Raw genomic sequence first — 15656 nt, forward strand, 5'->3', positions numbered from 1 at the left:
TTAAGCATGAATTACAGCATGGGATGGCTATGGTTTCTGCTATTTAAACAAAATATAGCTGGCCATGCTTGTGCCAGTTTTCTGGCAATTTCAACTGCTTTTGTTCACGTAGGGAAGAAATCGAATGCAGAAATCATTGGTTTTTGATCGACCACAGAGAGATGTGATTGAAATTTACTGGATTGAACCACATGAAAAAAATCAGATCGCTCTTGGCAAAAATTGCTGTAGTTGTTTTTTTTTTCCTGGTTTCGATTATTTTTTTTTTCTAGTAACCTGCATTGAAGCTGTTAGTTCATAGTCTATTTTGATCAAACTCATGTACTCAGTTGAACTCATGGGTCATAGCTTGTTTTTCAGGCAACAATTTTTGGTTGTTTGTTCAATTTTCGGATCAAAAGTGATTGAAGTTGCCTGAAAGTTGCTATGTATATGGCCTGCTTTAGTGTATGGCTCTGCTTAAGGTTTTTTCAGGCGCTTTCAGGTGTTCTTTGAGTGTTTTTACATACATATACGAAGCTGTTAGAGGCATGCTTCAACCATTTTACATGTGTGTTCAGGCTTCAGTTTTGTTTTTTTTTTGTTGTTTTAGCCAGTAGAAACCTCTAGGGGGGAGGAGACCAGCTCTTGCAGCTTTAAAAATGCCTAAAGTTACACCTAGAAAAAAAGCTTGAAAATGCTTAATTTAAGCATTTGCAGGCATTCCCATTGAAGTCTATGTAACCAAACACCCCCAAATCTGTCTCAAAAATAACTTGTTTATCTTTTTGCAGCTTCAGGCCTTGAGCTACAGGTGTTTGAGCTCACATATGTGAAATTCTCAGGTGTGACTGGAGCTTTACTGGATAACATGCCCAGCACTGTACATGAATTTAAGGCAGCCCATTGAAGAAGGAAAGGCTCGACTCAGCCTGCCAAGCTATATTTATAATACAGCTATCTCTTAAGCGGAGACTACACCTTTAGTGGATCACCACTTTTTAGTCTGAATTGTCTTTTTTTTTTTTTTAACATATACTCTCTCCTTGTGGTATGTAATACTGTTAATAGCCACCTGCACGGATTGTACAGGATTATACAGGCTATTCAGTAGAAGCATAAGAACTCAGAAAAATATGTACAATGCAGATTTTTTTTTTTTTTTTTGACGCATGACAATTTATGGTAGTGTATTACCATGCTTTGTGGTGTGCATCAGAGCTGTGTTGCCATTCACAATAAATGGCACCATGCTAACATGTAATTTGCATTATTGCATATTGTAGTAACACATGCGCTGCCTTGCCACATCATAAAGGACCTTGTAATACAGAGTGTAAAACATCAGGTGTACTTGTTAACCTGTTTTAAAATAAGAGGCCTACCATACATTGCACCATTAAGCTGTATGCTGCAGTGTTGTGTTATGCAGGAATTGCTATGTCAAATAGTGGCATATACATGACAGCTAGGCTGCAGAGGAAGAGGCTGTGTGATGCTGGTCCTTACATAGCCAGATGTGTACAGTAGTCCATTTGAGCAAGAGGACTTTATTTCAGTGATTCCTCTCTTCTATATTGTGCTGTGCCGAAGAATATGTTGAAGAGGAGAGAGGGTGCCCTGCATGACTGAAGGCAAGTAACCTTTAACCATGCTGTGAAGAGATTGAAAAAAGGTCGGACAAAATAATTAGGCATTGCTATCATAAATTAACTCTAATATTAGACAGCAACTCTACTACAAAGAACCTCTAACTTTTGTGAGACTTTCTGTAGTTAAAGACAGTCATGCCTAATTGATCCTTCCCAACAGCTTCTCTGCTTGCAGCAGTAAGCCTTTTCATCCATGTGAATTTTGGCTGACTTTAGTACTCAGATATAGTTTAATCTATAGTTCCATGTTCTGTACCATGCAAAACACATTTTTGTCTGATATGTCAAACTCTTTGTCTTATTCTTCCAGTGGACCACCTAGCTCAGGCCTTGGATTCACTTTGCATGGACCTGAAAAGTGACGAGGGAAGATTGTTGTTCTTGGAGTATCAGGCTGTGCCAATTGTTGTACATCTCCTACATGTCACCAACAGAGGACTTGTTTCCGGTGTCCTTGATATTTTACTTCAACTTTCAATGGAGACCAGTAAGTACTAAGTTTATTAAGTAATTCAGGTTAATGCAGGACTCCAACCTGGCCAAATTTTCTTTTTTATTGGAAAGATACAGTATATTCTCGCTTTCTGTTTTGAGTATGCCTGTGTCCAGTTGATCTATTATCTCTTGTGTATAATCTTTTATATAAAATAAGAAAAGGTTAACCCTCCTAGTGTTGTGTTATTCCCCATATAATGCACATTATCGGCTGGAAAAGGATTTAAGACCTTAAAACATTGGGGTTGATTTACAAAAGTTAAATAGGCTGTGCACTGAAAGTGCAGTTGCTCTAGATCTGAGTGGCTCATGCAAGGAATAATGCATGCAATAAAAAAAACTGCATTTTTGCTTGCACATGATTGGATGAAAAAAAATCGGCAGATCTTTGCCTCATTTCAGAGCTTCCCCTCAGATCTAAAGCAAGTGCACTTGCAGTACACAGCCTATTTACCTTTAGTAAATCAACCCCTATATGTTGTTTTCTAAAAGCAAAGAATAAAAACATCATTGTTTAAATTTTTATGCAGCTGGATATTTGTGCAACTGGTTTTTAAATCTATATTTCCACTTAAAAAATACACTAAAATTAATTTTAGTGCATGCACAGTATATTCCTCATTTTTTGCAAAATGTAAAAGATAAGACTGTGTTGAGTAAACAATATTATGATAATCCAACAAGCAGTGCTTTGGAAACCTTAAGGGTCCATTCACACCAGCTATTACATTACAATGCACAGTGACATTTCATTACGTTCTGTTGGCTGTTGAACTGTTTAAAATCATTACCTGGTTAAAATGATATTGCTGAACATCCCACTGTATGAAATTGTTATACGCATCACAATAACCAACTCAACTGAAAATCCCGATGAACACAAAACCTTGTATATAAATCTCAAATTTCTTAGTCAATGTTCTAAAGTGTCAGCTTTTATCTCTTCAACATTTGCTTACTTTTTTCACAAGATGGCAGCATTGATGTCACTAATATCCTTAAGCAGAAACAGTGCTCTAGCAATTTTAGAACATTTCTATAATTCTTTTATCATTTTACTATCCCAGTTTGCTATCAGTACAGACTTAGGAGTCGTGTTCAGTAATTAAATAGCACAGATACTCTTTTCCACCTTTTCCTCAACAAGAAGTCTGTCAGTTGTGAAATAACTTGCAGGCCTCTAACCTTAGACCTTAACCACAAATCCCCACAAGGGACCTTGCTTTTTACTTTATTGCTTAGCAGGTTCCATATACAGTCTATCCACTTTTACAGTTTACTGAACCTTTTAAATCCAGGGTTTATGCCTCAGCCTTTGTTCACTATCTTTGTCTTCATTGTAATTCCTCACCACTGTGTGGCTGACAGGATGTTAATAAAGTGGATGTAGTTTATGTAGCCATAAAGAATGAGCTTTATAAATTCTAATTTAGTCTAAAGACAGAATGTCTTCGTCTAAATTCAGAAATAAATCTGGTCTCTTTTGATGTGCGGAGGGCAATAAGCCTGCACAGTGCCATCTTGCAGCTTACCCTTGATAGCTTTCACCAGCTGGAAATTAATAGTCATGTTATAGATTACGTGAAAACTGAACTCGGCATGACTTTCGTAATTGCAGATCATTACTTTGCTAAATTGTTTTTTCTTTTTATTCCTGTCCTCTGTGTGATCTGCTGCCAGTGAAAGCTAATATATTTTATATACAAGACATATTAGATGGGGGTAGTATAGAAAATACAGTTTATAAGAGAGTTTGTGAATAGATCACCTGCTAGTGATAGTAAATCCTTTTGTCCTTCTATAAAGGATATGTGCACTGTGGGTGGCTGTGTAGCTACATTAACTATTTAATGAAAACTGTTCCCAACTAGTAAAAAGGAATATATTATTTTAAAATGAAGCATTACTGAAAATTCAAAACAATAATTGCCAACATTAATCTTTTCACATCAGTGGAAGAGTAGCTGAGCATCTTTCTTGTACTTAACACCTGCATATACATACTATGTTGACGTCACCTAACTACACTCAGGCTCCATTCACACTTGGGCGTTTTTCAGCTTGACGCCTGACACTCAGAAATGCTCAACAAGCAAAATACAATTAATTTCTATGGCCCTTGTTCACATATGAGCGTTTCGTCGCCTATAGCAAAACGCCTGTCACTCAAAAAAGTACTTGCACTACTTTTCAGGCAGATCTGGGCATTTTGTCCCCATAGACTTGAATGGAAAAGCCTAAACAGAGGGAATGAGCGTTTTTCTAGTGTTTTTTTTTTCCAGCGTGTTCAGCTCAAACAGTAGTTATTTCTATTGGCCACAGCAAAAACGCCTAAATGAAAAACGCCTGAAAAAAACACTTATAATATTTGCAAATCTGCTTAAAAAAATACTCAAATACGTCTGAAAAAAAACGCCTGAAAAACATTCAGCTCCGTGTGAATGGAGCCTAACTCACAAAATATGACTTTTCTAGCACTGTTAAAAACTCCGCTCATATGCCTTTACAGGAGCACACTTTATAAAAAATGTGCACAACCTTCTAAACTAGGGTGGCAGTAGTAGTAAGTATGTTTTTAAAAATTTTTTAGAACATTCCGCTTAATGTGGCTTAATTAGAAGAGCGGTAACTACATGATAGACAAATTGTAATTGAGCATACAAATAAACCACTGATAGGCAGTTTTATGTATATTGCAGGATTTTTGAAGCCATTCCTGGAGTCATGTAGCACAGAATCATTTTTTAGGACCTGTGCTGTGTTACTTAAGGATCCCAAAGTTGATGTGCAAATACTCGAAAAACTAAGTATTGTTCTACAAAAGCTTTCCAAAGTCAGGTAAGGCTCCACATAGTATATGTACAATATACATATGTAAAGCGCTGCGTAATTTGACGGCGCATATAATTATCTGTAATAAATAATATATGTTTCATTATTAAAGCAGAACACTCTCTCATTCAACATTGACTATTTTTAATCCTTATGCTGCTAGCATTAGTAAATCGATAGGAAGATATATTATATTTTACTTGTTTTAAACTTTTTTTTTTTTTTTTTACACATTTCTTTAGTTACTTCCTGGTTTCTGGACTAGGCAAATGATGTCCCAGGAGTCTTCTGGGACATCATTGCCACCATTTTTGCTGAGGAATGTCGAATATAGACCTTTTGAAATCCCAATTCAACACCAAGCTGGACAGGATTATAGCCAGGATCATGAGTCTTCCTCGACTGCTTCACAGGTTCAAGATAGAGAACATTGATCATGCTGGCACTAATCTAGCCCAGAAGGACGTGGTACTGCAGACATTCTCCGTCTCCTGGGAGATGCTCCATGGGCACTATCAGACCATCGAGACCTGTTGTCTCAAAGGATTGGTCTACCATCGTGCTTCATGTCACTGACTTTGACAGCTTAGCTCTTGAAACCCAAGTCCTGAGAGATCAACGTCTCTCTAGCTTTGTTATTCCTATTCTGTTTATACCAGGAAATTGATCTATTTTTATCATTGCACTTGGAAATCTTACTTAGCATGGTGCAAGGCACATGTGAGACGTCACTTGGTGCCTTGAGCACCCTGAAGGAGTAAATCCATATTGGCAATTCTTTTCTGACACTGTTACATAGTTAGGTTAAAAAAAATTCGACAATCTCTTGGCCGACCTTACTTGTAAGGTATTGCTTCTTGAAGCTATTACATCAGTGAGACAAGTCTCGGATCTGGTGACCTTATCCTGTACAGAACTTTTCTTTCTTAAAATAAAAACAAGGTGGCTTGTGGCCTCGGGCTTTCTGTTTCCGTAAGGTGGTTTTCTCCTTCCACCTAAATCAGGGTATATGCCCTGCCTTCTCTTTGTTCTGCTCCTAAGCATGCCAAAGAGTTACAGTATCTTTACATTGTTTAGATATGGATCGCACAGTGCAAGTTTCTTTCTCAGCCATTGCTTCCATCCAAACATTGGATTCTCTGTTTGCCTTGCTTGCGAGTTCTCGCAAGTTTTGTCCTGCATCTCACTCCAGTATATCTAGGCTGTTTAAGCAGGTTATTGGTAAGGCTTCTCCTTGAAGGATAGTCCTTATCTTTCCATGTTGAGGTCCACTGACTTTATTCAGTCAGCAGTCAGTGCCTCTTGGGCCTTTCAGCACCAGATGTCTTTCTTTTTTTTTTTCTTGTTTTTCTCTCAGAAATGCAAGGTGCAACCTGATCTTCTGTTCACTTTTTTGACTTTATACTGGGTGGGTGGTCTGACCTTTGATGATACTGGTTTCAGCTGTAAGGTGCTTCAGACAGCTTATTGAATATCGCTGATTGAGTTAGGAGCATGATTCCCTCGTTTTTGTCCTGTTAGCATTGTTTTCTGTGTGGCCCTCTCATCATTTGTTTTGTTTCAGTATGTCCCATGGTCAAGATTTAAAGGAGCCTGTAGTGTATGATTAAGAAATAAGGGTTTTAGACTTCCATGTAAAATCCCTTTTGTGGAGCACAGTACAGGATCTAAACCAGGGCTTAAAATTTCGAGTCTAGACCTACTAGCCAGACACAAACCTTACTCTTCACCAGTTGCCCCACCCAACCTTGCCCAGGACCGCCTCCAACCCCACCCCCAGCCCTGCCCCCAAACACGTCCCCTTGAAGCTTATGAAATTACATTTTTCTTTAGAATAAAGAGTCCAAAATATAAAAAACTGCAATTATAACATAGCTTTATTATGTCAATTTAAACATAACGGCAATAGCTTAATAGCAATAGGGTGCAATCAAAATATCAAGTTTTACAGCTTTAAACCTGTAGTGAACATTTTGTATCTTTTTTGTTTATCTCTTGCATCTTTAATAAGAGACTTTTTAATATGACGATATGATTTTTGTTAGTGATCACATATTTTCAGTTATTATTGCAGTTTTTCCTTAAACTGATTTTTGTATAATACTTTTATATTTTTATTATTCATATATTAAAGTCCAGTCGTATTTTAGCAGAAAATTATACAAAGAAAATCAATGTGTTTTGGAACAGTAAATAACAAGTGTCTTACAGTTTATTTTGTAGCCCTATGCTCAGTGGTATACTGCAGTATACTAAGGCCACCGAGCTCTGTGTGAGGGCAGTGGTTTCTGTACAGTGATCCCCCAAGGTGGTGGAGAGCGGGCCTCTCCTTTTGTCCCCTGCGGCGGGGGAGAGCAGACCTCTCCTCGAGTCCCCCGTGGCGGTGGAGAGGGTGTCTCCATTTAGCGGAGGAGAACGGACCTCTCCTGCACCTGTCCCCTCAGCGGCGCTGCCAGTGTAATGGCAGTGCTGAAGAAGCCTGAAGTTTGAAACCGGAACTCTGCTTCACAATGAGGCTTGAAGTGCAGGTGCAGCCGCTCCATCTATCATCTATGCTCTCCACACAAGAATTTCTCCTCGTATTTGGCGACAGGGCAAGCGGCTTGTTCAAGCCCTGATCTAAACAACCCTCCCCTCCTGTCTTTCTAGATCATTTTCCTTTTATTTGAAGGTTGTTAGCTATGATTGGCATGTATTGGAATACATTTAGTTGTTGGTAAAATGTACATTTTGTTATTTCATGATTTTCAGGTTTGGTGCAGTATGTTTTGATCATAAACACAATAAGGTTCAGCCTAATTAATAAGATAGATCAGCGTTCAGTAGCTCATAATAAATTACATTTTTCCTTTTAGCAGTTAAGGTTAACACCACATAGAGCTGTCATGGGTCACTACACTTTACCTTGGGGGATTAATAACACTAGAATAGATTCTTTTAGTGCTTGTTTTATTAACCTTCATTAACATTTTCAATTTTAACTTACTTGAATAGCAAAATTCAGGTTAAAGGATAAGTTCACTTTTTGAAAAAAAAAAATAAAGGTAAAAAATATTAACATTTTTTTTTTCCCCTAAGGAGCCTGCAGAGCATTGCACCCGCAATCAGCAGATAACGGGCAATACCAGGCTCCTGCAGAGCATTGCACCCACAATCAGCAGATAACAGGGGCAATACCAGGCTCCTGCAGACTCTCAGGTCTGCCCATACTGGCATGCAGTTACTTGCAGGAAGGCCAATGAACTACAGCAGCGATCACCAGCGTCCTCGTACTTCATTGAGAACTACAAGCCATCAGCCACAATGGCTGACAGTACTTAGTCTATTCATTCACAGGAAACTGCTCTGTTTTCCAATTGTGACAACAGGTGCAGGGTGAAGATTCCCCATCAGACAAAGAGGGGCTGCATGCTGAACATGTTAGATATTACACCCTAAACTCGGGTGTAACCTATAATATGTTCAGGAACATGGAGTGAAATTAAGACATTGTTGGTTGTAAGAGGGGAGAAAGCAATAGGTGCCATCTCATGACAGCCATAAAGTAAAGTATGCCTAAACCCAATCATCAAAATGTCATATATGCTTTAACATATTAATATGATTTCAAAAATAGTTGTAAATCTGAAGCTTATTAAAATAATTTTCTGTTGATGTGCCATACATGTCCTTATCCAGGTACTTCCTTTTATGGGGTGACAGCTGTCATCTTATCACATGCATCCCTGGTAGAGACCACTAGCAGCCTTTCTAGTATACAGTACATTGCTCTGGTATGGCCCACCTTTTTCATTATCGGGGACGCTGTCCAGAGCATTGATGTGTAGCCACCTACCCCCTGCAGTAATAATAGGATTTTTTCCAGGGCCTTCCTGGCCTTCCCCAGCAGCCTCCTGGGAGACCCCGACACACATCCCAGGATGCTGCAGCAACCCTTTCACAGAGTAGCTAAGGGTGGAGCTTCCACATTATCAGGGTCTGAGCTGTCTAAACCTGGAAAAGACAACCTGCTGAAGAGAACCAAGGTGTGGGACAAAGACCGCAGAACAGTGGATCCACTAGGCTGGTGAGTTTGTACAGTGCCTTGAAAAAGTATCCATACCCTTTGAAATCTTCCACATTTTGTCATGTTACAGCCAAGAACATACATGAATTTTATTAGGATTTTTGGGGATTTTATGTGATAGACCAACACAAAGTGACACATAGCTGTGAATTGGAAGTCAAATGATAAATGGTTTTCAACATTTTATACAAATATGTGAAAAGTGTGGCGTACATTTGTATTCAGCCCCCCTGAGTCAATACTTTGTAGAACCACCTTTCACTGCAATTACAGCTGCAAGTCTTTTTGGGGAATGTCTCTACCAGCTTTGCACATCTAGAGAGTGATATTGTTGTCTGTTCTTCTTTGCAAAATAGCTCAAGCTCTGTCAGATTGGATGGAGAGTGTCTGTGAACAGCAATTTTCAAGTCTTGCCACAGATTCTCAATTGGACTTAGGTCTGGACTTTGACTGGGCCATTCTAGCACATGAATATGCTTTGATCTAAACCATTCCATTGTAGCTCTGGCTGTATGTTTAGGGTCATTGTCTTGCTGGAAGGTGAACCTCCGCCCCAGTCTCAACTCTTTTGCAGACTCTTTTGCAGATTCTCTTGCAGGTTTTCTTCTAAGATTGCCCTGTATTTGGCTCCATCCATTTCCCCTTTAACTCTGACCAGCTTCCCTGTCCCTGCTGAAGAAAAGCATCCCCACAACATGATGCTGCCACCACGTTTCACAGTGGGGATGGTATGTTCAGGGTGTTGTGCAGTGTTAGTTTTCCGCCACACATAGCGTTTTGCTTTTAGACCAAAAAGTTCAATTTTGGTCTCATCTGACCAGAGCACCTTCTTCCACATGTTTGATATGTCCCACACATGGCTTCTCGCAAACTGCAAACGGGACTTCTTATGGCTTTCTTTCAACAATGGCTTTCTTCTTGCCACTCTTCCATAAAGAACAGATTTGTGGAGTCCACGACTAATAGTTGTCTTTGGACAGATTCTCCCACCTGAGCTGTGGATATCTGCAGCTCCTCCAGAGTTACCATGGGCCTCTTGGCTACTTCTCTGATAAATGCTCTCCTTGTTCGGCCTGTCAGTTAAGGTGGAAGGCCATGTCTTGGTAGGTTTGCAGTTGTCCTATACTCTTTCCTTTTTTGGATGATGGATTGAACAGTGCTCTGTGAGATGTTCAAAGCTTGGGATATTTTTTTATACCTGGTTTGTTATCCGCGCCTATGGACTGATAATTACAGCAATGTAGCTGCCTACGTCTCCTCTTATATCCTCAGATGGATAAACATGACAAAATGACAAAGTTCAGTGTGGCACTACCAAGAGGTGCTATAAAACACCTTCCTCCCAGATATGTGCAACAGTTATAATACTATGTGTGCTTCCTCCTCAAATAAATCCAATAATGTGCTATTAAAAATACAACAAATTTAGAAACATGCTCCTGTGTGTATTTATGTAACAGTTATTTGTGACATCCTCAAAATACAATATGCAAAAAATTCAAAAAAGTGCTCTGATATTGCAAGCTGTGTACTGCGTGCTACAAGACACCTCCCACCACTGGAACACTGAATGCGATCTTGTGCAGTGTCTATACAATAACAAACATTTGTGACATTCTTCCACAAAGTGCTTAGTGCAGACCACTTAAAGTGCTCTTGATTTCAATGCAGTGCTACGCTTCTTCGTTTGACACTTGTGCTCCCCATCCCCGTTGGGTTCGCACTCACCAAAAATTTAGACTCCCTTTTTACAGGCAAGACATTTTACACTTTGTATAGCTTCCACCTTCAATTTCTCCGCACCTCCTCTTATTGAACCTCGTGTCTCCGAATCTCCTTCTCCTCCACTTCACAATTGATTGACCGAGAGAACCAAAAAGCAGAACTCCAATAGTGTAATACTGTTTATTAAAAACTTCACGTATATACAAACTGCACTTGCATAAAAGAAGTACAAAAAATGCTTTTCTCATGGTTCCGGGACGCTGCTACGTTCCACGGACGGGAAGTAGGTAACCGGAAGTGACGCAAAAGGCTCCGCCCAACTAGTTTAGTCAACGTAACGTTATTAGGAACGTGCCTTTGTACATCTTTTATGCAAGTGCAGTTTGTATATACGTGAAGATTTTAATACACAATATTACACTGTTGGAGTTCTGCTTTTTGGTTCTCTCAGTCAGTCATTGGTGAAGTGGAGGAGAAGGAGATTCAGAGACACGAGGTTCAATAAGAGGAGGTGTGGAGAAATTGAAGGTTTAAGCTATACCAAGTGCATATGACTCGCCTGTAAAAAGGGAGTCTAAATTTTTGGTGAGTGCAGAGTCAATGGGGATGTGGAGCACAAGTGTCACACGAAAGAATGTAGCACTGCATTGAAATCAAGAGCACTTTACATGGACTGCATTAAAGCACTTTGTGGGAGGATGTCACAAATGTTTGTTATTGTATAGACTCTGCACAGGAACACATTCAGTGTTCCAGTGGGGGGGAGGTGTCTTGTAGTACACAGCTTCCAATATCAGAGCACTTTTTTGATTTTTAATATCACATTATTGGATTTATTTGAGGACGAAGCACATATAGTATGTAAGTGTCGCACATATAAGGGAGGAAGGTGTTTTATAGCACTATTTGGTAGCGCCACACTAAAAAGTTTGTAATTTTTTTATAACCTAATCCTGCTTTAAACTTCAGAACGTTATCCTTGACCTGTCTGGTGTGTTCCTTAGCTTTCATGATGCTGTTTGTACACTAATGTTCTCTTACAAACCTCTGAGGGCTTCACCGAACAATTCTATTTATACTGAGATTAAATTACACACAGGTGGACTAATTACCGGTAGGTGACTTCTGAAGGCAACTGGTTCCACTAGAATTTAGTTAGGGTTATCAGAGTAAAGGGGGGCTGAACACAAATGCATGCTACACTTTTCAGATATTTGTAAAAAAAATTTGAAAACCATTTAGCATTTTCCTTTCACTTCACAATTATGTGTCACTTTGTGTCGGTCTATTACATAAAATCCCAATAAAATACATTTACATTTTTGGTTGTAACATGAAAAAATGTGGAAAATTCCAATGGGAATGAATACTTTTTCAACTCGGCATAACAGGTAAGATGGGATGGGGGAGGGGGAGATTCTGTTTAAGAAAAGAAACTACCCCTGTTTGTTACAGAAAGTAGATCGTTTTTACTTTAGCTCACAATCACTATACTGCTGACATTTCTTTCTTTCTTTTTTAGGAGTAATAAAAAGCTTTTTGATATGTTTAACATTCCTCAAGTGATCCAAGAAATGCAGAGGACAGCCAACCCAGACCATGCCTTTCTTGTTATTAATCTGAACTCTATTCTTTTCCACTTGGGTTTTGCTAGGGCCAAAATGCTTTCACCTAGTGTCAGCACTAACCATGACTAATGCAGCAATACCCTTTCTTTTTATTTGTGTTTACATTGTAGCATGGAAGTGCAATTTCAGTGATGTGAATTACTGTATGCTTGTCATTGTGGCTTTTTATAAAAGAACAAAACACTAAAGAGTTGGAACAAAGGTGAGGGTGTATAACAAAGAATTTGATTCCATGTATGATTCATTCAGTGCATGTTAGATACACCAGATCGGTTGCTATGACTAAAAGCTAAATTATCCTGTGTTTGTAACCTAGCTCTGTTTTGGGTATTTGTAAGATGTTGCATAGAAGGAATTGGTTCTGTTTCCCATGGGAATTCAGTCAACTTTTCTTTTACTTTATAGTATTTTATAGTGTAGTAGACATAGTGCCAAGACAGTTATTTCAGTGGCTGGTATAATGTTTGTTTGGACAGATGGAGAGTACAGATTGTGATCTCATCACTGCTGCTCCTTCACTGTCCATTCATCTGATGAGAGTAGGTAGCTGTACTGCATAACTGATATCCAGTTGTTGTGCTATTCATAAAAAAAATATACTAATATTGAGACACTTATAGTTTAAATGTGCACCTACCAATAATATTAAGTCAAAATGCATGAAACCCCAAACAATGAAAAAGTCTTTTGATGTACTGTATAACTAGAGTAGAGAAAAGTCAGGTCAGGTCAAGTTGACCATAGATGGATCAAAATTCGGCCAGTTCAGCAGAGAACAGACGAATTTCAATGTATGGGCAAGGAGGCTTTACAGAAGTCGATCTACCAATCAAATTCTGTACAACCACCATGTCAGACTTGACCCGCTCAATCAGAGCTTCAGGCCTGTAACGCTGATCAGTGTATTCTGATGGCAGGGACATTAACCCACTGGTGGGGAAAAAAAAAACAACATATCATCTATGGGCTGCCTTAGTCTTGTTGCCCCTATTGTGTCTCCCTGCTCCTCCGTATCCCATGGATGTGGAAGCATTGTTGAATCAGCTGATAATGATACCTTCACATTTTTACTATTTATTGCTTACATTCCCTCAGCACCTCTGAGAATTGCATGACACCGCCGGCCTAACCAGCTGTGCCCAAGGAATTCCCCCACCCCCTGCAGCCACATGTAACAAAGAGGTGGGCAGGGATGCTGGTGACACCATTGACTTAATATGGCCATATTTGGTCAATGGCATTTTCCTTATCCTAGCTCATCACTACTCAGCAACGTAAGCGTCAGATTACTATATAAAATGTGCCAGCTGTCCTACACATGTCCTGGAAACAACCCCCCAGTATTTCAGAGATTTGTTGTGGGTAGGGTTTTTAATGTGTAATAAAAAGGATAGATCTAAAGAGTTTATATTGTTGAAAACATTTTTAGAGTAAACAAGTCTCTTAAATGGTTTGAGTCATAAAGTGCATGTGTTCCTATAGTACACCAATTGGTCAAATTCATTTAGAGACATAAAATATGTAGCTCATTTCCAGAAATCTGACACCATCTCTCCTAATATTGGGCTGTTATAATGATTATAGGAGGTGGAGACATGGGGCAGTGACTTCACGATCTCTAGTTCATGCAATCAGAGAATGTTTTGTGTTCATTTGGAAAAAAATGCAAGGCATTCCCTGAATGTTGTCCATGCTGTTCCCTGTGCAGCACAGCACTGGAAGACAACAAAAATAACTGTCATAGCTGTGGCTACTAGAGTGATATTCTGCTTCCACAGGCATCTGCCAGGTATGAAATATGTACACTTATTTTGTATTCTACTACACAATGTAAGTGTACAATGCACACCATACCTAGAGTATGCTCAGCTTTAATGAAACTTCCTGGAAGCTCTCTATGAAGATGTGCACTGCATTATCAGACTGTTTATGTATATTTTATGGTGGGTCTTCACAGAGGAAGCTCTGCTGAGAAAGCTTGTGCACTTCATCTGTTGGTGAACAGATGCCATTTAGCTGGTTTGTATATTGAACCACAGACTAACTACCAAACTAATTTTTTTACAAAGCATATGAGCTCTGTTGTGCCCTAAAGTTTAAAGTCAACAAATTATCAAGCTCATCCTAGGTCAATTTTGGTTTAATGTGTGCATTTTCCCTCAAAGAGTACTGTAGTTTAGCTTTGCTGTTGGAACCATGTTTTGTTTTTTGTTCTTTGTGACAGTTGTGTGATATTTGCTTCAACAGGAGAAGGTGACTATCGGTACAATGGCAGTGATAACTGTATTGGTTGTACATTCATTCTCGCTCGTCTCAGGAGATGTAGACATTGCTGAAGATATATTTATAATATCCTATTTAATACTGATTTAGCAAATTCTGTGTTTAAATTCGGCATGTGAACATGATATCACTTTTGGAGGCTGTTCATGAATTCCTTCTCTGTCACTTTCACACCATTAACCTGTGCCGTATTTATAAGTTTTGACTTTTGAACATTGGGGAAGTCTTGGAGGATGACACAACCATTCCTGTGATGTACTTAATTGGTGATGCTCCGTGAAAGAACTGAAAAATATCAAAACATCCTTACTTCTGTAATTAATGTGCTGTTATTAACATATTGTGTGTACATTATTTATTTATTTATTTTTAGCAGTCTAAAATGTTTTACTTTGTTCCAGTGGTTCTATTATACATTCCATTGCTCCATTTACAAACTAGAATTTCTGTAAGTTAATGTTATGTTATTGTACAACATTTTAAGTAGTGCTTTAAAAGACCAACTGTAAAAAAATAAGACAGCAGCATATATGTTACAAATTATATATGTCTATAATAAAAAAAAGTTCAAACTTTCTCTACTTTTGTTATGACTAGTATGCGAAAAGACATCCACCATGATGATCAAATTTACAGTTTAAAGTACACTTTTACCTTAGACCGCAAATACATTCTTTAACAAGGTGGTGATGGTCATCGTGTTCGGTTTTTCCAGTTATAATAGTTTACAGTGCCTTGAAAAAGTATTCATACCCCTTGAAATTTTCCACATTTTGTCATGTTACAAACAAAAACGTAAATTTATTTTATTGGGATTTTATGTGCTAGTCTAACACAAAGTGGCAAATAATTGTGAAGTGGAAGGAAAATGCTAAATGGTTTTCAAATTTTTTTTTACAAATATCTGAAAAGTGTGGCGTGCATTTGTATTCAGCCCCCTTTACTCTGATACCCCTAACTAAAATCTAGTGGAATCAATTGCCTTCAAAAGTCACC

General features: G+C 38.6%; 1 protein-coding gene across 1 annotated transcript in view; it reads left to right on the plus strand.

Annotated features, from left to right (window-relative positions):
• CCDC138 (coiled-coil domain containing 138) overlaps nucleotides 1-15237 on the plus strand; it is a 79827-nt gene extending 64590 nt beyond the window's left edge. The window contains exons 13-15 of the mRNA XM_089693327.1: nucleotides 1942-2118; nucleotides 4826-4964; nucleotides 12272-15237. Coding sequence (XP_089549453.1) covers nucleotides 1942-2118; nucleotides 4826-4964; nucleotides 12272-12446 — 491 coding nt within the window. The 3' untranslated portion in view covers nucleotides 12447-15237. The remainder of the gene's footprint in view (nucleotides 1-1941; nucleotides 2119-4825; nucleotides 4965-12271) is intronic.
• Nucleotides 15238-15656: the final 419 nt, after the last annotated feature.

This window comes from Staurois parvus, unplaced genomic scaffold, assembly GCF_062004578.1.
Source record: "Staurois parvus isolate SC_StPar_1 unplaced genomic scaffold, SC_StPar_1.0 ptg000625l, whole genome shotgun sequence".
In the NCBI taxonomy this organism is placed as follows: domain Eukaryota; kingdom Metazoa; phylum Chordata; class Amphibia; order Anura; family Ranidae; genus Staurois; species Staurois parvus.